The 23,630-nt window shown below is 41.1% G+C and overlaps 1 protein-coding gene across 4 annotated transcripts in view; it reads left to right on the top strand.

The window, feature by feature from the left end:
* PWWP2A (PWWP domain containing 2A) overlaps positions 1–23,630 on the top strand; it is a 43,332-nt gene that overhangs the window by 12,881 nt on the left and 6,821 nt on the right. Inside the window, exons 2-3 of one of the 4 annotated variants that reach the window (XM_024211909.2) lie at positions 6,969–7,936; positions 21,842–21,961. In XM_024211909.2, the coding sequence (XP_024067677.2) occupies positions 6,969–7,936; positions 21,842–21,961 (1,088 nt within the window). Of the gene's footprint in view, positions 1–6,968; positions 13,141–21,841; positions 21,962–23,630 lie in introns of those variants that run through there. The other 3 variants (XM_024211908.2, XM_024211910.2, XM_024211906.2) reach the window with 3 other exon arrangements.

The raw sequence follows: 23,630 nt of genomic DNA, 5'->3' as shown, positions 1-23,630 counted from the left end.
ACTTGTAAACATGTAGAAATTCTATCAAAATTTAAAACCATTTGCTCTGTTGTTCATTTGTAACATCTAGTCTATATAATACAAAGAAACTGAGAGTGGAACAAAAACACTTAGCAGAACACCTTTTTGAGGTTTTGTATATAGTGAGTGACTACAGAAATAGAGATGGGGCTTGATTTTTATTTTTTATTCAGTACATTGTGGTATTTCATCTGATAAATTAGTGAAAACTGAATAATATTTGGCAAGTTACTTGAGTAATCACCCTTACTGTTTCCCTTGGCTTTGTTAGATCTGCTCCCTTTCTGTCTTTTTCTGCCTCCCCCCCCCCCCCCATGCAATAGGAAAGAAATACTGTTTGTGGTCTTCAGTGTTTTCCTTCCTTCCTTCCTTTCTCTATCACCCCTACTCTCTTCTTCTAGTTCTCTCCTTCCCAAACCTTTCCACTTCAATTCTCTTTTCTAACTTACCCTGTCAATCTCTTCCTTTCTCCCACCCACATGCTCTCCCCACCCATGCATCCAGACATAGACTCAGGAACTTTACTACATGCCTAATAACCAACAAATTAAACCTATTAATGACCGAGAGATACAAGAGATGGAAAGTAGCCCATTGCTGTGGGGCAGTGTCCAAGTAAGAAGCCAGCACCCATCTAGCTGTTGGGGAAAACTGCCTGTACCGAACCTGATTTAGGAGCTTCATCTTTCAAGTCATACAGGACCAAATTTAGGCTCCAGTGAACTCTTTGTACTAGAAGTGTGGACTCTACAGTGGTATTGTCTTATCCCATGTTTGAAAACATTGGGGGAAGTCTTGATTAATGTTAAAATACAGTAACTCCTCGCTTAACGTTGTAGTTATGTTCCTGAAAAATGCAACTTTAAGTGAAACAATGTTAAGTGAATCCAATTTCCCCATAAGAATTAATGTAAATGGGAGGGGGGGTTAGGTTGTCTGGTGAAAAATTTTTCCCTGGAAAAGACTTTTTTGTGTGTGTGTAAGTTTTAAACAAACAATTTAATACTGTACACAGCGATGATGATTGTGAAGCTCGGTTGAGAAGTCAGAGGGTGGGATATTTCCCAGGGAATGCCTTACTGCTAAATGATGAACTAGCTTTTGGCTGAGTCCTCAAGGGTTAGCCCATTGTTGTTAGTGTAGCCTCACACTCTACAAGGCAGCACAAATGTAGGGAGGGGGAGACAGCATGGCAGACAGAGACAGAGAGACACACCCTGTGTGTGTGTGAGAGAGGGAGATGCGCATTGCCCCTTTAAGTACGCTTACCCCACTCTTAAGTACACTGCCTTGTTAAGTAGATCAGCAAGTTGAGACAGCAGCTGCTCCCAGGAAGTTCCCTCCATCCTGAGCTCTATCCTGTCTCCCCCCTGAAGATGGGGTAAGTGGGGTGCAGGACCATGGGGGAGGGGTACACCCTGACATTAGCCCTGCTCTCCACCTCCCCTGCACAGTAAGCAGGAGGCTCCCGGGAGCATCTCCAAGGCAGAGGCCAGGGAGCAGCACATGGCAGTGGGGGGAGGGACAGCTGAACTGCCAGCAATTGATAGTCTGCTGAGCGGCTGCAACACAGGGAACTTAAGGGAGCGGAGAGCCGATAGGGGCACTGCTGGTCCACCCTGGTTCCAAGCCCCCACCAGCTAGCTCCAACGGGCTGCTCTTCCTGCAAGCAGTGGACAAAGCAGGCGGCTGCCAAACGACATTATAAGGGAGCATTGCACAACTTTAAAAGAGCATGTTCCCTAATTGATCAGCAACGAAACAACGTTAACCGGGACGACTTTAAGTGAGGAGTTACTGTACTGTAAACCAGTTCTGACAGTAGAAAGTTACAGCAAACTATGCAATGACAGTTCCTGGTACATCCATTATAAGCACTACATTTTATAATGAAGAACCCAACTTCACAGTGAGTTAATACAATATACTCTTAAATTGGTATGTATCTTAATTTAAATGTTTCCAAGAACTGTCCCATGGGTCCTGTGCTTCACTAGCCCCTAAGTTTCACAGAACTTTGAGAGGGAAGACAATAGGATTTGTTAAGTAGGAACGGTTGAGCATCATTACTACTTGTTTTTGCAGCATCCACAATGGACTAGGTGTTATCTAGTCTTAAAACAAACCAAAAAAAAAAAAAAAAAGCACCATCCCTGTTTTGAAAATCTTATACTGTGTAAAGTGATTTTAAAATTGTTTCTGGTTGCTAGATTTATACTATAGCAAATAGAACACTTTCCAGTAAGCACTTGATGACCAAAATAAGAGAGGTTACTGAGCGTAAAGCTGACCTTAGATTGTGGCTTCTGATTTTGTCCCTCTTTCAACAAGGTCAAACAAGTGATTGAAATCATTAGGTGCGCTTCTTATTTGTTACAAATTGTCTACGTTTGAGCTGTATATGGAATTCACATCTTTATATAAACTTGACTGACCTCTGTTAATGTGATGGGACTTAAAAGCCAGTTCTCAATGTTATTTACCATGGTTCTGCAATACTTCCCTGAAACAAACAAACAAAAACAAAAAACCTAAGAGCAGAGAAACCCACCCTCAAAACTAGCTATTGTGGAGGTTTCCAAACTGTCTGCTTGGAATTGGAGGTAAGTAGAACTGGGTGGGAAGTGGAGTTTTTTAAAAATATGTTTAATGGCAGATGGGGAGTGAAACCCTGCAACACAACAGAATATAGTTAGTTCCTAAATGAATTTGCTGTCCTTTATTATTTTTGTTTGGGGAAAGAACATCTTAATAATAACCCAATATCATCTAATCAAACTATTGTTGTCCTCTTTAGGAAAAATGGCTGGGTTATTGGCTCACTGAGGCAGTAGACAGAAGTCTCTCTAAACTAGAGACTAGGAAAAATGTAGAACTGGACCCAGGATCTGGGGGTGGGGAGAGGGGAAAGGTGGAGTGTAAAATGGCTACATTGTGGTACTTTCCTGTCTGGATATTGCCGCTTGACAATGTAGCCCCCCATCTCAGTCTGGTCTGGTAGCTCTTTGGGGCTGACACTTATCAGAAACCCATGTATGAAGGGGTGGGTAGATGTGGAATGAGTGGATGTAACTGAGAGAGGAAAGAATTGAGTAGATAAGATAGAAAAGTAGGCTTTTAAGAATAGGCAGGTAATTGGGGGGGAGGGGAGAAACAGAAGAGACAAAATATAGGAGAGGTGGTAAAGAGCATAATTGTGACTATAGTAAAAGGATGGTATTCCTCTGGTGTGAGAGGCCAGTAGCTGGCTGACTGATTAACCCCAGCTGCCACACTTGGGAGAAGACCTGAAACTTAATGGGCTGGTCCTCAAAAAAGGAGGGGGGGGGCAGCCAGTAGAGGCTGGAGCTACTGTTGGGAGGAACTGCGCCCAGAAACAAAATGGACAGAAGGGAGACTGGAAAATCCTGTTATCACAAAGGCTCTGAGGTAAAAGTCAGGAACTTCTGGGCTGAGGAACTTACAGGCTTGGGGGACAGACTTAGAAGTTTTGATCTTGTTTTGTTGAGGAAACTAGAAATAAAATAAAAGAAACTGCAAGAACTGACCCTGTTGGAAATGACCTTCTCCCAGAGTCCAGGGAAGGTTCACAGGGAGAGTGCTGGCACAGCCAGAGCAAGCCTGGGTCCAGCTGGAAGAGAGGGCTATAAGACAGGCCCCAGTCCTTTACAATAATGTAGGGAAAGAGGTGTAAAAAGAGAAAACATTGGAAAATGTAGGGAAAAAACCCATTATCTTTAAGAAAAATAATTAAATGGAAAGCTTATCTAGGGTTTTTAGTTACCATTATCAAGAGTACAGCTCTCTTGTCCATTTAAATTGTAGGGCCTTAGTGCATGGCAGCTAATGTACTGCCATATCTTGTCTGGTAGGTTTACTTCTTGGGATAATGTCTATTGTATGCATTTTCCAAGTTCTGATACCTTAATCTAACTGATCAAAAAGTGGATACAGATCTTCCTTATCAGTATGGAAGAAATTAAAGTTTCTTGATAGCAGTGACTATGTAATGCAGTCAAAAACATTGCATTTTAAGTATTGTGAATTTAATAGTTAGCTGATACTGTAAATACTTTCCTAAAATTTAACTTTCCTATGAATAAATTACCTCTGAGCCTCAACAAGACCAGAGTGCTACTTGTGTAATGTAAGTATTCTTTGACCTGATAAACATAATGGTCCATTTGGTGGACCTTTAAGGCAGTTAAAATCTCAGATTTTCAAAAATGAGTCCCCAGTGGATTTATGCCAGGTGTACTTTCTCCAAATAACTGTAGAGGTATTTGTTCTTTTCTGAGTGTATACATAATACAATGTCTGAAGCTTTCAGTAATACATCAGAGAAATAGTTAAAATGAACAGTGTTCTTCTGAATTAATGGAGGAGTGTCTAAATTTTAGATATTAAGCAGGTAGAGCCCCCTGAACTGAATTTCAAAGGGAAGCTAGTTTATTTTGTGGGGAAGGGAAGAACAATACACACTAGCATGTGTAGAGGTGCACTGTAGTGCTTAAACTGTTAACACATACTATTCTTGTTCTTTTCCCTTATAGCTCAAAGGTCAGATGAACAGAACAGTAGCTGGTGTGTAGGTAACAGTCATGACTATGTCAATATGTTAATTTTCTGTAAGTTTTCGGATGTTTCCTTTCAGCACTTTTGTGGAAACCAAACTCCATTGAGGTTGCTCTTCCTCTGCAAAATTATATATGGTCTACAACTGGGAGGACTAATGGCCCATGTCAGTTTGGATGCAGCATATTCATTTCAGCTTTTCTGAAGATTGCTTTGTTTATAACCTCTAACTTTTTTTTACCACATTTAATCAGTATGTATTAAAGTAAATCAGTAAAGACTTGTTGACAATGTAAAGAATCTTCTAGCACATACAACGCCCTGTTTCATAATAGAGCAGCATACTTGCATTTAGTTAAGCTGTATTGGTAAGTGACACTAGTATATAAGTACCTAACTTCATATACTGCAATTATGCACTTAGTTCATGTTGAAAAGAAAGAATGGTACAGCCAACACTAGTGCATGCTGCATGACAGCCTCTTATCTATGGGCTTGTCTGAACAGCAGTGGTTAGCTCAAGTTAATGTACTCAGAGTGGTTGGTTAGCAGCTAGTGAGTTGTAACTATCTGTTGATCCCCAGTGCATTATTAGCTCATGTGAACCTCAGTAGCACTTAAGCTTCAAACCATATCCCTAATAGTCTAGCTCAGGGGTCTGTGTGTTGCTCTTGCTTCAGGCAGCGCCCCCAGCAGCTCCCATTGGCCGTGGTTCCCCATTCTTGGCCAATGGGAGCTGCTGGGGGCGGTGCCTGAAGTAACAGCAACACACAGACCTCTGTTCTTCTCCTCTCCCAGGTTCCAACCGCTTCCCAGAGCGGTGCGGGGGCAGGGCAGGCAGGCAGGGAGCCTGCCCTGCCCCTGGTGCACGCCAGGCCAGAGCCCGCCCCCTGAACCCCCCCCGCCGCCGCACCCCCCGCCCTCAGCCCCCCGCCGCACCCCACGCCCCTCCTGCACCCCAACCCACGGCCCTGAGCCCCCTACCATACCCCGCACCCTGAGCCTCCTGCTGCACCTTGCACCCTGAGCCCCCCGCCACACCCCACTCCCCTCCTGCACCCCCTGGGGGCAGGGAGGGAGCGGAGTTGGGGTGGGGATTTCGGGGAAGGGGTTGGAATGGGGGCATGGAAGGGGTGGGAAGAAGCGGGGTAGGGGCGGGGCCTCATGGAAGGGGTGGAGTGGGGGTGGGGCCGAGGGGGGAGGTGTCAGTAATGCGGCCCTCGGGCCAATGTACTAGTCCTCATGTGGCCCTCGCGGTCATTTGAGTTTGAGACCCCTGGTCTAGCTACCTTGAGTTTAAAATACCACTTAACTTGAGCTAGAGATCTTGTGTGTGAATCTGAATCAGGTTAGGGGCAAAACTCGAGTTATACCTTAAGCTAATAAGGCAGTGAAGACAGGTGCCCAGTCAAAATTGAGCCAATGTCTACTGCTATTTCAGGGATTTCTTTTCCATTGGATTAGAATTAAATATTTGAGTCTGCTGCACATACTGCACGAAAACAGTTGTAGCTGCAATATAAGTCTTAAAACTTGGGTAGGGCTAGTTGGGAGAAATAGAATGGCATAAGACATGCTGTGAGGTGGGGGAAGAGAAGGGAGAGCATATTTGTACCAAGTGTATTGAAGTAACAAGGATATCTTTGCCAGAATAGACCCAAAGTCACTTGGCATTCTGTCTCCTGTACGTAATGCATCAAATGATCACGTACTGTTCTTAAGGAAAACTTCTTGTGTATGAAGAACGAAGTTTGCTATCACTTACATTTTATTTTATCCATTATAACAGGTACTAGCATGTATATATTGAATACTTTTAAAACATACTGAATCTGCTTTGATAACTCTCAAAAAATGTTCTAAATATTTTTGTATTGCTCAAAAGACTTCTAGGAATTCTGTGCCTCGATTGGATTAGCATGCAATTTAATTTGTGCTGACTTTCTTGGGAGGTAATAAATCCACTCTCCTTTGGAATTAGTTATCTCTCAGCATTCATTTTCTGCAGAACTACAAAGTAGATCCTGTTTCCATTAGTGAGATCTTGAGACTAGACTACAGTAATGAGTGTTTAGGGCCACTTGTAGCAACCACTTAAACTGTAGCTACTGCAGAAATTGGTACTACTGTTTAAGACTTGTTCATGAGTCTGGAGCCTGTGTTCAGTGACTTATACTAACTATATATTGTTAAACGTACAGGTCCAGTGTCTTGTTTTGAGGAAAAATAAAACTACATTCTTAGACTCTGGATAAATAGCTAAAATGTCTTAAAAATAGCAATTCCTTAGCAGGGACCTCTTAAAAATATCTGTTTCAGTGTAGTAAAAAATGAGGACACTTAAAATTATCTTTTTTTTTTTTCCCTTTAAGGTTTGGACCCCATGGAATCCCTGTGACCATATTTCCTAAAAGGGAATACAAGGATAAACCTGAAGCCATGCAGCTCCAAAGTAAACCATTCCAAGATGAGACACAGGTGAAGTGTGAAGCCAGTGGTGCAGTCCCTGATGACTCTTCTCCCATTCAGCCATCAGAACCTAGCCTCGCTAAAAGCCTATGGACTTCTAAACCACCTCCCCTCTTCCATGAGGGAGCGCCATATCCTCCTCCTTTGTTTATCAGGGACACGTATAACCAATCAATACCTCAGCCTCCGCCCCGAAAAATTAAGCGACCCAAGCGGAAAATGTACAGGGAGGAACCCACTTCTATTATGAATGCTATCAAATTACGACCCAGGCAGGTCTTATGTGACAAATGTAAAAACAGTGTTGTTGCAGAAAAAAAAGAAATTAAAAAAAGTGGTAATGCAAGTGACTGCTTAAAATATGAGGATCATAAAAAGCGAAGAAATGAGAGTGTAACTACTGTGAATAAAAAACTTAAAACTGACCACAAAGTAGATGGAAAAAGCCAAAATGAAAGCCAGAAAAGAAATGCTGTGGTCAAAGTTTCAAATATTGGCCACAGCAGAAGCAAAGTAGTTAAAGTTTCTGCTCAAGCAAACACTTCGAAAGCTCAGTTAAATACTAAAAAAGTTCTCCAGAGCAAAAACATGGATCATGCAAAAGCTCGGGAAGTTTTGAAAATGGCCAAAGAGAAGGCACAAAAGAAACAGAGTGCAACTTCCACTTCCAAAAATGCACATTCAAAGGTCCATTTTACACGACGTCTTCAGAACACCAGCTCAGGTTCCCTCCCACCCCGATTGCGTTTAAAACCACAAAGGTACCGGAATGAAGAAAATGACTCATCTCTCAAGACAGGACTTGAGAAAATACAGAGTGGCAAGATGGCAACTAAGCCCCAGTCTCGCTGCTCCTCCACCCGCTCAGCAGGTGAGGCCCCTTCAGAAAATCAGAGCCCCTCAGAAGGCCCTGAAGAGGCCAGCAGTGAGGTTCAGGACACAAGTGAAGTGCATGTAACTGTTGATCAGGATGAACACCAGACATTGGGCAAGAGAGGCAGCAAAAGCAATATAACAGTTTACATGACCCTTAATCAAAAGAAATCTGACTCTTCCAGTGCATCAGTGTGTAGTAGTGATAGCACAGATGATTTGAAATCCACCAACTCTGAGTGTAGTTCTACTGAAAGCTTTGATTTTCCTCCAGGCAGCATGCATGCACCTTCCTCCTCCTCCTCCTCCTCCTCTTCAAAGGAAGAGAAAAAGCTCAGTAATTCCTTGAAAATGAAAGTCTTTTCCAAAAACGTCTCTAAATGTGTCACACCAGATGGCAGGACCATATGTGTAGGGGACATTGTTTGGGCCAAGATTTATGGCTTCCCTTGGTGGCCAGCCCGTATTCTTACTATAACTGTGAGCCGGAAAGATAATGGCCTTTTAGTTCGACAGGAGGCCCGCATTTCGTGGTTTGGGTCCCCAACAACATCTTTTCTTGCTCTTTCACAACTGTCCCCCTTTTTAGAAAACTTTCAGTCGCGCTTTAATAAGAAGAGAAAGGGCCTTTACCGCAAGGCCATCACAGAGGCAGCTAAGGCTGCTAAGCAGCTGACTCCCGAAGTTCGGGCCCTGCTGACACAGTTTGAAACGTGAACGTGGAAAGTAAGGTAGGCAAGAATTTGGAGGCTCCACAAAATTTATAGCCTAGTTAGAGAGCTACCATGAAGGACTTGGCCAATTCAAAACGTTGCACTCGGTTGGCTGCTCTTTTTATACTAAAATTGTTCTGATTTGTAGCTGTTTCTTAAAAGTTAAACTAAACAAATTGAACATGCAATCAAAATTAATCTAAAGTGAGAACGTCAGTATTTTTCAAATGAAAATCTTTTTTTAAATTAAAAACTCCTCCCATGCATAGGAGCCATAGCCTCAGCTGAAGGGCAGTTTATTTGCAGGGAATTTTTAGTAGTTTCTAGCCGGTATGTATCTAGTCACTATATGGCAAAGGGTAAACAAGGGATGGAAGTAATTAATAGCTGTGACCTGGGTGGCCCACCAGGGGAAGTGTAAAAACTTAAGCCCTGTTTACGTTGGCCTTTAAACCTTGTTTCAACACTTCTGCATTAAGTAGCTTCTGTACATATAGCTGGTCGTGTGAATGGGGCCAAAGTGAGTTCAAACCATGTTTAAAAACATGCTTGGTTTCATCCACATGGCCAGTTTAAATTATGTTAGAAACCAATTTAACTAACCCCTTTAAACAGAGTTTAAAGGCCAGACTAAATGGGGTCTTGGTGACCACTTTTTTTCCCAAACACTCAGCCTTTCTATGCACACAGGGGCACAAGTACGACACTTCAGGGTCTGACAAGCTGAGGGGATGCCTCTTGCCCAAAGGCAAAGCTGAAATGTTACTCAGTATTTTGGGATCAAGGGCTGTTAATGCTGCATAGGTGTGAATCATAACTTCCTGTCTTTCTTCCACTGAAAAATCTTCCAGGCCACTTGTCTGGGAGTTTAGAGCAAGAGAGGTTTTGTTTGAATGTGTAAATAATTGATTGCTGAAACTAGTCAGATTTTCTTCTGACTGGTTGTTCCTAAATTCTTAGGATACGTCCTGGTAAATTACACTTTGTGAATTGTCAGATGTGTAATTGTTGCATTTTGGATGTATCTAACTTCATATTTTTTTTAATATTTCCGTTTTAAGGTATCTGTTTGCAGGTCAGAAAATGAGAATATGTAATTGTGTAATGCTCTGAAATGTACAAAAACTGTAAATAAAATTGACTAAATCTGAATTACTTGTGTGTGTTTCTCAAAAAGCTTTGAAAAATTTTTAGGGTGTTTTCTGTGTACATGATATTTAGAGGAGACACCCCCTTTAAAATGTAAATTCTTTCTCATTCAGCACTTTTAAAAGATCATTTGCTGTAAAGTACTATTGGTATATACTTAGGGTTCTAATTTTGAGACTAAGCATTCATCTATTTCCCCAAAAACTGGCTCTTGTAGAGAGCTCTTGTCTTAGGTAAAGCTTGTCAAATTATTTCTCCATAAATTCAGTTCTGTTCCATAGATTTGAATAAAGACAGAAAATATGACTTATACAGTAGGGAAATGTTTTCAAACACCATTTTTTCCATCTGTCAAAAGCTAATTAAGCCCAATCTCCACTATTGTTAGCTACTCTTGCATGTCTGTTGCTCAGTGTTGGCATTTTCATGCAGTTGAATTTACATTTTTCCTTCCTAGTTTTGGTCTATACCTGACCATTTGAGTTACTATCTTTTTTCCTGTTCCAGCTTTGTACGATCTTGTGAAGAATTTGGCTGCCTTCATTCCAGAACAATTCCCATCCCAAGTTTTTCCATTTTGTTCATATTGGCAAAGCACAGATGAGGAATACAAATTTAAACTTAAATTGAATGTAGTTGTAAAACTAAAATACACAGTGTCAGGATTTAGTGATTGAACCCATTAAAGAATCTTTATTGTGATGCAGTTTTAGAAGATTAATATGCCGCCTTGCAACTGACAAGTCAGTTGGTTTCCAAAACACTGAGTGTCTTCCAACCTTGTTCAGTTACTCTGATATCAAGTTCATGTAACTACTGAATATCTAGTGTGTTTTAAAAAAAAAAAAAAAAACCCACACAAATACATGTTGGTCCAAATTGATTTTGCTCAGATTTCCTGAGGATCTCTCTGCAATCTGTGTGGTAGATGCTAATTAACTTTCCAACTATACTAGGTTTTTTCCCTAACAAATTCCAAGAGGTCAGTCAATGCTTTTTGAATGTAATAAACACACAATGAAAATTTTCATAATGTGAAATCCTGTTTCACTCTTGTATTTATATATTCTTTCCTGCAAACAGAAACAATTACAGTATTTCAGTAAATAAGCCTTACTTTGTGATTTAAAGCAGGCTGTTTTCAGAAGACAAAAAATTCACTCTGTGGTTTTTTTTAGACATCTCTATATGTATAGAGCAGATACCTAGTTTGTCAGGCAGCTCAAAATGAACTGATCCCACATCATAAAAGCCATCTGATGTTCTGAGCCAAAAATCTGAGGTAAAATACTTGGATATTTAACTTGCTGCAACTTTTTAAAATATTTAGAACTTTTGGATAGTATCTTCTGTAATACAGTAACTCCTCACTTAACGTTGTAGTTGTTCCTGAAAAATGCGACTTTAAGCACATCGATGTTAAACGAATCCAATTTCCCCATAAGAATTAATGTAAATGGGGGGGGGGGGGAGATTAGGTTCCAGGAAAAGTTTTGCGAGACAAAAGACATTATATGCGGTTTGACTCACAGCTGTGACTAGGTAAGTGAATATCCTCTGGCCTCAGAGCTCTGGTGAGGGTGTGGGCCAACAACACCCCCCCGCCCCACCCCCCAAGCCTGCTGAGTCCTTCCTGTGCAAACTCTGCGGGTTTGGGCTCAACATGGGAGCCAGGCAGAGCAGGCAAGCGGCAGCACTTCGGAAGTGACACTGCTGAATCCTTCCCCAGCACCCAGTGGGGATGTGTCTGCTAGCCTCTGAGCAGCAGATCACACAAATGCCTGCTCAAGTTAGTCATTGAATGCATTCCCCCCCGCCCCGGGGTGCTGGGGAGACCAGTCGTCTCCTAAGGGAACCAATCTGCCAGGTTGCATGGTACGCTCGGGACACACAACGCAGAGGCACTTGGCCTCTAGATCCCTGCACAGCTGGAGACAGCCATAGGCTTCTGGGGCCACAGGCGCTGACTTTTCAAACTGCTGGGGGGTGCTTGACCCCCTGGCTCTACCCCAGGCCTGTCCTCACCCCACTCCTTCCCCCAAGGCCCTCCCCCGCCTCTTCCCACCCAGTTCTGCCCCCGAGCATGCCACATCCTCGCTCCTCCCCCCTCGCTCCCTGCATGCCACGAAACAGCTGACTGCGGGAGGCACGGAGAGGGAGAGGGGTGCTGATTTGCGGGGCCTGCTGGTAGGCGCTGGGGGTGGTTGTGGAGGGTGTTATAACAGAACATTGCGCAACTTTAAACAAGCATGTTCTCAGCAACTTAATAACTAAACAACTTTAACCAGGATGACTTCAAGTGGGGAGTTACTGTACCATATAAGAGTAGCATAGTACTAGTGTATATAGTGTTCAGAGACTGTTCAGTGAGTTGGGAAAGAAACAAATCTATTTCAAATATAAGTTCACAAGAAACTCTGTGTGCATGTCTTATGTAATGAATGGTCATCATGACATATACACACACACGTTCTGTCTTTGTAGTGAATGACTTTTTGTAATACAGAATAGTACAAATCTTGCACATGTAATATTAAGAACAAAAACTGTTCTCTAGTCTAATACTTAGTCTCGTAACCTAAAACCCGTCAGTTCTTTGCACCACAACACTTCATATGAATTGCCTAAAATGCTTGCTTAGGTGAACTTACTTTCACCACTGTCTTCCTTTTAAATCATGGAAAAGTATCTGTGGTGTACTCTCCGTCCAAAGATTTAGTTGAGTTAGTGGTGGAGCAAATGTTAAGGATTGTTAAAACTTTTTAACTGTAAACAGCTGCAACTGTACCTCATACCTTATTACCCTGTCCTTGGGGACTATTAAGTGATGGAAAATTTGAAGTTAATCCAATGCAACCTGCTCTGTACTTGCCAGAAATTGTTTAATGTGCTCACCGGATCCCAATGGATGTTTCCACTGTGAGCACAGGCTGTGCTGTACCTGTGGTTTTCAGTATATTCACAATCTGATAGCTCTTTAATCAATTTTAGATCATTTTAATGACTCATAAATACCTGATAGTAGGTGCATTTGTTTTTACAGTGCTTGGATGATGCATCTTGTGTAACTAAGCTATGTAATTGTTAGTGCACATGGTACTGCTGGAATCATAGAATAATAGTTAAAAGGGACCGCAAGGGTCGTCTAGTCTAACCCCCTGCCAACATGCAGGATTTATTGTGTTTAAACCATCCAAGACAAATGACTATCTAGCCTCATTTTCAAAATCTCCAGCGAAGGCGCTTCCACAACGTCCCTAGGCAGTCTTTTTCTTTGTCCTACTGTTCTTACAGTTAGGAAGTTTTTCCTGAGATTTAATCTAAGTCTGTGCTGTAGTTTGAACCCATTGCCTCTTGTCCTGCTGTCTGTGGCAAGCGAGAACAACTTTTCTCCATCCTTTTTTTTAGGCAGCCTTTCAAGTATTTGAAGACTGCTATCATGCCCCCCTCAATCTCCTCTTTTCCAAACTAAACATACCCGGTTCCTTCAGCCTTTGCTTGCATTCCATCCCTTTGATCATCTTTGTTGCTTGCCTCTGGATCCTTTTCAGTATCTCCACATCCTTTCTATACTTTGGTGACCAAAACTGGACACACTACTCCAGCTGAGGCCTAACCAGTGCCGAAGTGAAAATGTACTATTTGATCATCTATCAGCAGCCTATGTATTATGAAGGAAAGTGTTACGCTGCAGTAAAGGGTAGTGGTGATTTGCCTAACTTGCTGCCAGCCTAAGAAAATACATCACAGCCAGTGGATTATGGGGTTTGCAGTTCTGCAGTTCTTTTTCAGTACATCTGTTATCTACCCAAATTATTTCAAGTGAGAAAATAGGTGGCTGTCAGCCATGAATGTGGATACAAAACGTAACTTTGCTTTGAAGGCCTCAAAAGCTAAATTAGAAGCATCTGATGTGAAGGGGAGAGAATATAATCCCAATAAATCCCTGTAAGTATCATTGTCTCAGAGGTTTGGAGTAAAAATACAGTCATTCATCCACATATGAAATTGAATTGAATGTTGTTTGCATCTTCTATTGAGCAAAGTTCTACAGGAAATTAAAAACAAATGTTTAAGAACTCTATTTCATTAAATCTCTATGAGCTATAACTTTTAATACAGATATTATTTAAAAGACAACATTCATGCTACTTAGCTTCTAATATTTGACTAAAACAGTTTCTTCATTCAATTTCAGCATTGAAAGGATTTTTATTTGGCTAAACTGTATTAGGTCTAAGAATATCAAGATTTTTCAGGGTATGATAAAACCACATTTAAAAAAAAAAAAAGTGTCTTGTTCTCAGGGTAGCCAGACTCTCGCCTTAATGGATCATACCAATGGAAAATTGACATGAGACTTGTAACGTTCAGTGCCAGCTTAAGGTGCAAGGCAAGCTACCGCACTTTCTTAAATTTTGAAATGCCACATGACTCGCATGCTGTGCTTCAACTTTTGCTTTTGGATGTACAATAGGAGCACTTAATTGGACCAGAGTAGCAGTAGGAAGGTGTATCCTCATGTCCTCTTGAATCATTACTCATCATCCTGATGGGTGTTTTGTGAAGCAGTGTTAGGAAATAGAATTGGTCTATTTCCTGAGGAGATTAGGAAACAAGCTAATAAACAAGAACAAGCAATGAAGCACAATAAGTTAATTCAGCTCCTGTCTCCTTTCATTTACAATTTATAATTTATTCAAATAGATAATTACAAGAAGGGGCATAAAATATACCTGAGGTTACACAGGCAACTATATAAATAGGAACAGCAGATAAACTGTCATATAAATGACTAAACACGAAGTAACAGGCGTATTAGCAGTCTATTGTTACAGGGGTAGGAGTTAGCTATTTTGTGCAATAAATCAGTAAACATGGAGGTGAGTAAAGTTACACACAACACTTACAATGATGAAAGGTTGAGATGAGATATCTTGTCCCTATTTTCACCTAGGTGTTGTAAAGGTAGCCATAAGAACTGGGTGTTGTGGGACTAGAAGGAGAGCAAAGCTGAATGGCACGCAGGGTCAAAAATAATGGTGTAAGGAGTGGCATGAGTTGCTTGTGGGGGAATAGTTTGTTACACCGACATAAGTGCTATTGTGCACATCGCTGTCAGCAGGAGAGCTGCTTCTCCCACCAACATGCTGCTCGCAGCAGTGCCTTTTTTTTTAATGCCAACAGGAGAGCTCCTGTCGGCATAGAGTGTCTTCACCAGATGCACCGCAGCAGTATCGGTACAGCTGCAGCGCTGTACATGTAGACATGGCCTAAGACACCTCCTTATCCATCTGTGTAGGCTCCCCACATCATTGGTCTGTGTGTGGTGGGGGAGAGCTGGTGCTTCAGGGTTGTTTCTCCACCTTCACAGGATGGGGAGTCTGGATGCTGTCTTATTTTTCTCCTTCAGCCCCCAATCCAAAGAAGCTGGTGCAGAGGGTAAGTAAGCGGTACAAGGTATAGTTTGGACCAAAGGGGAAGCAGGGATCAAATGGTGACTCTGAATCAAAATATGGTGCCTAATGTGCTCCTGGGGTAGCCTAGAGCTTGTAGGTAACTCCATGATCTATTCCTTAGGGAGCAGATTCAGGTCCTGCTCCTGCATTATCATCAGTAATAGATTCTGCAACTGGAACTCAGTTTAATGATGGTGATACATGAACTAAATCCAGCTTACTCTCCCACCAGTATTTGCTTTGCAGTGATAACAGGTGTATAAAATAGGGAAGACTGACTGACTTACTGTGATACAGCACAAATCTCTACTGAATTAGAAGTTATTGCTTTTCTGACCCTAACTGTGCCTAGACTTTTTGCTGGGCTCTGGAGAAGATATTAATATTTATTGTTGGTATTTGATTATGCCCTGCCAGCATTTCAAAATTGTAGATACTGTGAAACAAGTTCTGATAGTTCCTCTGAAGATGAGCCAAATTGTAGGTGTCTAAGAAGTGTTAGCTTGAGTCTAAGGTGTAATGATGTCTTTGCTCAGGTTTGGCCAAACTGCAGCTCCCGAGCCACATGTGGCTCTTTTACAGTTAAAGTGCAGCTTGTGGAGCCCCACACATCCCCCTCCCCTCCATTCCCTGTCTACCAGACTGGGGACGGGGGGGTGAAGCTAAGGGCTTCTGCCCTGCGGCATGTTGGACAAGCCTGCTGGGGCTCAGGATGCATCTGACTGGGCTCGGGGCTTCAGCAGGAGTGGGGCTGAAGCCTGAAGCCCCAGCAGGCGCCTCCCATGGGGCTGAAACCCTGAGACCTCCCTCCGCGCAGGACAGAAGCCCCAGCAGGCATGCCAGGCTCTTGAACTTCTGAAGATTATCGTATGCAGCTCAGAGGGTCAGGAAGTTTGGCCACCTCGACTTTTGCTGCTTTGTGGTTCTATCAAGAACTGAAGAAATACTTTTTAAGGATCAATAAAAAATATATTTTCAGATTATACTGGCATCTATGTGAATAAGCACTTCATAAAGAATTGCATGTTATTTAATGCTCTTTGGTCTTTTTGAGACCAAAACCCATCATTTCAGTATTGATATTAATAAGGTGCATGTTAGGACCTGTTTTTCTAAAACATCCAGCACTAAAACTAACCTTTTGTACTCATTTATTTTAATCAATGAATGATTAAAAAAACTAGTAACATAGTTAAAATTCTCTCTTAGTGGTCTTTCTGGACAGGATCCTGGGTTTAATACCTTTTTAGAGATTTAGATTTGATTGGTTGGAATATAATGGAAGAGCCTTATACCTTCTCAGAGAATTACTTTTCACAGGAAGGTAAATGTGTACAGCAAGTTTCATTATAGCTGCTGGAATTGGAAATGGACCAGTTGCCTTTTGCTGACGGGTTGAAACCATGTGATCTATCAGGGACATCCATGAAATCTTAATTTAAAGGTGATTGGCAAAGAGAAGAAAATATTCATTGCACCCTTTTTATGAATTAAGGAGATTCCTACCTTGTTTCTCTCCCATGGGAAAAGTTATTTTCTCTTATTTTTTCATTAGAAATGATAGGGCATATTGAGGATTTCTTAGTAGACTGTGGAATTCTAAAATCAAAAGAGATGTTAAGGGGAAGAGATTTTTCCTCAGATTGGTGGTGGTGTTGATAACACTCATTTAACTCCATTGCCTGGAAGACAGTGGGGAGGAAAGCTTGCAACCAAGGGCTGAGGGAGCTGCCACTTCAATCCTGTAGTTTTCCAGGGAGTCTCTAGAAAACAAGGGAGACAAAACTTAATGTGAAAAATGTCTCTTCTCAAAAACAAAGGAGTTTTCATGTCCTCTTTATACACCAAAAAAGGAGAAGAAAGGGCACAAACACACTTACTTTCTTTGCAGGCTGCCTTTAAGAATGAAAATAAAAATGGCTTTGAGCCAATGCTTGCTTTTAGGCTGGAATATCATGTTAACATGATATTTTGCTGGGATTTTCCAAGAAGTTTAAAGGAATTAGGTGCCTAATCCCATTAAAATTCAATGGGAGTTGGGCATCTAACTCTTAGACTCCATGGAAAATCCAGGCTTTTATTTTTAGCTGTCAGTTGAGGTTTCAGAATATATCACAGAGCTGGTTTTGCTATTTTTTGGAAATTCTTCTCAGTGTGTATGCTTGAGTGAGTGACAACTGATGTAAAGTAAGGAAAATATGAATCTGTTGGTGGGTCGGCTGTAATTTAGTTAAAAGCACTACATTTTCTAAAATAGGCTTGGGGGAAGGGACGCAACAGCCAGACTTACTTTTTTGTAGTTCATTAATTGGAGAATAAAGTTAACCTCATTCCAAAAACTGGTTAAAAGATGGGTGTTTATAAACTAGTAGCAGTAATACAGAGTGTAGTGCTTCTCCTGGGGTGTGGCTTTATGTGTAGCAAAACTTTACTGTTAGTTCTCTATGCAGAAACAGACAATTGGGTAATTGTAAGTGCTGTTTTAAATTTTTGGGCTTCCAGTTGAGAACCAGGGCTCCTTCCTCTTTTCAGATCCTCCCTCCCTTTTTCAGGCACACTAGGAGGGATATTTAGGTTTTAACTTGCCTTATCATTCTGAGCTGCTTTTTCTCTTTCTGTCTCTTCCCCTTGCTGACTGCCATTGTCTGCTTCAGAATAAGTAGTGTGCCACCTCTTGGATTCAAGGACACCTCTAGAGAGCATACATTAAAAAAAATTAGAACCTGTATTACAGTGATAGTCAGCAGTGATGCAGCTACACTAGTGCTAAGCTACAGGTATCGGCATGGGTCAGGTAGAGCACGTTTACATGATACAGTGGTAAAAGTGCCTAAGCCCTGTCTATACTAGTCCTGCAACAATAGCTTGCAGTTGCTTTGATAATTATACTAATTTTTCTAATGTGGACAAGGTCAAAGATTATTACACTACTTTTATCCATAGTTTCCAGCAGTCCACATAAATAGGGCCCTCCCAAATTCACGGCCGTGAAATCTGGTCTTTGGTCTTTTGTGTACTTTTACCTTATACTATACAGATTTCACAGGGGAGACCAGCGTTTCTCAAATTGGGGGTCCTGACCAAAAAGAGGGTCATGAGGGGGTGTCACAAGGTTATGGTAGTGGGGTTGCAGTATTGCTACCCTTACTTCTGCACTGCCTTCAGAGCTGGGAGGCCGGAGAGCGGCAGCTGCTGGCCAGGCGCCCAGCTCTGAATGCAGCACCCCTCCAGCAGCAGCACAGAAGTAAGGGTGGCAATACCATACCATGCCACCCTTACTTCTGCACTGCTGCCTTCAGAGTTGGGTCAGGACCCCTACAGTTCCAACACCCTGAAATTTCAGATGTAAATATCTGAAATCATGGATTTTAAAAATTGTAAATTTCTATGACTGTGAAATTGACCAAAATGGACCATGAATTTGGTAGCGCCCTACGCATAAATAGTCCCACCGTACTGCCTAGACCACTGTAGGTCTGCTAATAGCAGTCAAGTGCTGCTGTCAAAATGTCTTTGCTATCAGAGATTTTCAAATCACTGATTATACAATGCAGTGAAACCACTGAATGAAATAACAGAAACAGCTGCATTCACAGGGGTGATGGCATTTAAGGACACAGACATTGTACCGACATAGGCAGCTTAGAAATGTAGAAGCATTGGCCTCTGAAGATCCAATCACACTTCATTCTTTTCAGCAACTCCAGTTTTCAACCATTCTTTGTACCTTTTGTCCTTTACATCAGTAGTCAGCATTTTGCGTAACTCACGACAAGGGATTCCTCAGCATAAGAAATGTTCCTCCATGGTATTTGTTTTGCGGGCCCTGGAAGGAGAGTAGGAAATGTGTGACAGCACATATGTGGTTTCATTTTGTAGTTAGTACATTTTGAAGAGACTGTGATTCTCTACTCTTGCTATGTCAGGCCTTGTCTACAAACAAAAGTTGTACTGATGTAAGTAAATTGATTTAGGGTATGTCTACACTACAGGATTAATCCGAATTTAGATAATTCGAATTTGGGAAACAGGTTGTATAAATTCGATTGTGCGCGGCCACACTAAGCACCTTAATTCGGTTTTAAACCACATTAATTCGGTGGTGTGCGGCCACACTACCCCATTAACTTAAACACAGTAATTCGGTGGTGTGCGTCCACACTAACCCTAATTCGAATTAACAAAATCGATTTAGGCTCTACTCCGTTCGTCGAGGTGGAGTACAGAAATCGATTTAAAGGGCCCTTTAATTCGAATTAACTGGCTCTGTAGTGTGGACGGGTGAAGGGTTAATTCGGATTAAGGCAGCTAAATCCGAATTAAAGTCCTAGTGTAGACCAGGCCTTAGAAACCAGCAAAGTTAAATTGGGGCAGCCCCTGTGTCTGGATGCTCTGCAGTTGGTTTAAGTCCTTATATCAATTTAACACATTGATTCCGTATTGACCTATAGTAAATCAGTGTAAGGCACTCTCAAACCAATTTAAGGGTACCTTACAGGGTGGCTGCCCTGACTTAACTACACTGGTTTCTAAATCAATTTAGTTAAATCAGTATAACTTTTATGTGTAGACAAGGCCTCAAGAAGTGAAAGTTGTTTTTTGTTTTTTTTAATGCCACTGTTTTCTCATTACCAGTAGCTCTCATTGAACCTGTTTGCTGGAGCATAAGGAACCTTTTACTAACAGATTTAGGAAATGAATCACAAATGATTTCCTAGATGCTTGTTCTACACTATTTTTTCAGTAATGCTGGTGGCAGTAGAGCTAATATAGCTGTTGTGCTCATCTGATGTTTTTGAATAAGAATTTGAGGCAGCAAGAAGAGAAACTCTGCAATGATAAGAACTTATTTTGATATAACTGGTTTGTTAGGATGGACTCGGTGAATCTTTTTGTTTGTACCGCATCTGACACACTAGCACCCAACCTGGTTGTGGCCTTTAGGCATTACGGCAATTTACATGTTTAATAATAATTAATAATAGCTTTATTGTGCAGGGAGTTGGCTGGTGATAAGGCATCCTAAGTGAAATTTCTCATCAAGATTAATAAAACACTGGACCAGTAATCACTTTATAGAAAACTTAAAAATATTTTCATTAACCACTGGGAGACCCATTGCAAATTCTTGAACTCTACATATTAGCAAATGAACAAACTCAAGAAAACAAAATGTATCTTATTCATTCATTTTGCCAGTTGTAGTTTAGTTTTAATTATTTATTATAGTACTTCATATTACTGTAGTATTAGTAATATGGGAGCTCACTAAAACACCTACTATTAAATCATTAGTGGGAGTGAGGTAAGACCATCAGTTTTTGGGTGGGTGGATTAGTAAGGATTTACTGTATTCAGAAGCATTATTTCTTGTAAATATGTTTTTCTGGATTTTCCTTTACTTGTCTTTTTACTAAGTATCTTTGCCTGAAATCAGGACCCTTGTTTCCTAAGAGAGCAACTGCCCCATTTGCTTTTTCACCATGTGTGATCATAATATTCTGTCATACCGTACTCACGTCAACAGACATGGATATCCTAGGCAGAACATTTTTTACTTCAACTGAAGAATTGTTTGAAGGACCACATGCTCTCTTAAAAAATAAAGATCATGGAGGGTTTTTTTTTAATGTGATTGCTCTTCATAAAGAATGAGAAGCAAAATACAGAAACTGATAGTTTATTTACCATCTGTTGTTGTTTTTAAGCAAATTACCACAATTAAGAATACAAGTTTTAGTGGTTTGTACAAATACAACGTGCAGCACTGTGAAGTGTTTTTACACGTATGTAGAGCCCTAGGTAAGACATAATCTCAGCTTCCTACCTCTTTAAGATAGGATTTTCAAGATCTGAAAAACAGATTGATGTCCTTTCTGTGGACCTTCTTGCAAGGGAGAGGAGCAGGTATTTTTGTGATGTCCTTTCTTAGGAAGCAAGAGAAATCTAGGACAGTGAGCATAGTGATGGTTAACCATGGATGTAGGTTAACAGTCACTCTGCCACAGTGGCAAGTCAGCTGTTTAATTGCCACACTCTGCTTTTGAATATAGTGAAAAAACAAAATACATGGGCCTGATTAACTTCTTCCCTGCTCCTTATGTTGAGATTTACACCAGTGCAAAGTGGGTGTAAAACACTACCCGATGAAAAGGTAGTGCTTTAGGCTCCCTTGACAGGCGTAAATGACAGCACAAGGTGCAGGTCCACAGTGAATCAAGCCCTGTGACTTTCAGTTATTCTAGATAGTTATTTTGTCACATTGGATCTAATGCAAAGTCCTTCTATGTGTATAATATATAAACGATGTTTACTAGAATCTAGTTCTGTTTGCTAAATGTTATTTCTGAGAGAGACTTGAGCCCTGCAAGTCCAGTCTAGTTTAAGTTCTTAAAAGGTAGTTGATGCCTCCTTATTTTCCATTTGGTTGTCAGTACTTTTTCATGTCATTTCTGTAAAGCTAAAGAAATCTACCCGGAAGGAATTCAGGAAGACAGGCAACTAAATTGTGATTTTTTTTTTTAAAAAAAAAAGTCGTGAATGAATGCTCTATTTTTGTTAACTTGGTCTTTTCTACCATAGGTCTCAACAAATGGCAGCATATTACATCAGACAGTGACGAGTCCTGCTGCTCCCTTACAGTATCTGACAGACCACTGTGGATTCAGATTGGGGGCATTGAAGTTAACAGTGAATTGGCAGGTCTGTCTGTTTTAAGCCCTGCCTAAAGTGAAGGGGGCATTATGTCATCAATTAATCATCCCCCAAAACAAGTTAGGTTAGAGCTGATGAATTCATCACTCACTCAATTTCCTACTTCCATTTGAACTTGGCGCACCTGTACCTCATGTACAGACGGTACATTTCAGCTGTTTCCACTGACACATACTTGGTGATAAGGTTGATGTGTATTAGCTCCAATTTATTCAAGAAAATTTCCTTTTCACATTGGCGTCCGAGATTTGCATTATATGATCATATTGAAATAACAGAGCTCTGGGTAAAGATAAAAATGTTTTATAACAAAATGAGTACTGTATCTTTTAAAATAAGGATCTTAAGGTCACTTTTTCATAGTGTCGACAACATCTTAATAGAGACAGTCTTTTGGACACCTGCCCTTCCATTTGTGATCATGTGGACCACCTCTTCCTGCCACTGGCAGTTACATAACATACTGGTGGCTACTACAGCAATGGCTTACCTGGACAAGTAAAATTAGGAAAGTATTTAGTGTTGTTTAAGTTGCATTTAATGTGATTTAGAAGCTGGAAACAAGGAGGAGAATTAAAACCATGTGACCAGCTAGATCTCTGCAGGCCACTAGAAAGTGGTCCATGGACCACAGTTTAGGATCCACTGCTCAAAGAACATGTTTGATTGTCATTTTAAAGATTGACATTTTTTTTTCTTCCCAATTCCCCAATCTAGGAGACCATCCATATTCAGGATAGCACTTAACTTTAAGCATGTGCCTTAATCCCATTGAAGTCAATGGAATTTAAAGCACATGCTGAAAATTAAGCAGATGCTTAAGTGCTTTCCTGAATTGAGGTCTAAATTAGTATTTGCTACTTGGTACAGTATTTGTTTGATATGGACATATGCATATTTTTATGCATTTTTCTGCAAGGTTTTTTATAGGACAGTGTGGAGTGTTTCTGACTTACAAAATAAGCACTATTTATTATATGTTGCTTTTACTTACAAGAAAAAGGTTATGGTTTATGGACTTGGAGGAGTTTGATCCACTACTATCCCATTTTGTTAGGTCTAGTAATCCAGACATGTTTTGGGTTGTTCTAAAAATAATCTAAGGAATTTTTGTGGTCTGCTGGTACTACAGCAGCTTGTGAACTATCTTAAAGGACATGAGGCTAGACTAGCTATTATGAGGTCAGGTGTAAAAAGATAAAAGGCAAAACTGTGTGCTCCTTTAGGGTCCAAAATGCTGTGTTAAGCATCATTTAAAGGAAGCATATGGCCTTAAACTTAAATTGGAACTGCTACAAACACTATTAAAGGCCAGTAGAAAACCACATGGTTTGTAAATGCCATCTGCCCATTACTTACTTTAAACAAACAGTAATGTTAGTGTACAGCTTAGAATCATTGGGCCATATTCTTCCCTCATTTACTCCTGTGGAAAGCCCCTGAAGTTAGTTGACTGATGGTGGCAGTATTACTAGGGTTACCATTCGTCCGGATTCCCCCGGAAATGTCTGGATTTTTGAGCTAAAAATAGCGTCCGGGGGGGAATTTGTAAATGTCCGGACTTCTCCCCCCCATGCAGAGCGCGCGTGGCTAACAGGGCAGCCGGCCGGATGGTGCCACTTACATGGGGCTCCGACAGCCAGAGAGAGCCCCTCCT

The sequence above is a fragment of the Terrapene carolina genome, unplaced genomic scaffold (assembly GCF_002925995.2).
Source record: "Terrapene carolina triunguis isolate 2854851 unplaced genomic scaffold, T_m_triunguis-2.0 Scaffold395, whole genome shotgun sequence".
Classification (NCBI taxonomy): Eukaryota; Metazoa; Chordata; order Testudines; family Emydidae; genus Terrapene; species Terrapene triunguis.
The sequence above is the reverse complement of the archived record's forward strand: the minus strand, read 5'-3'. Positions and strand labels throughout refer to the sequence as shown.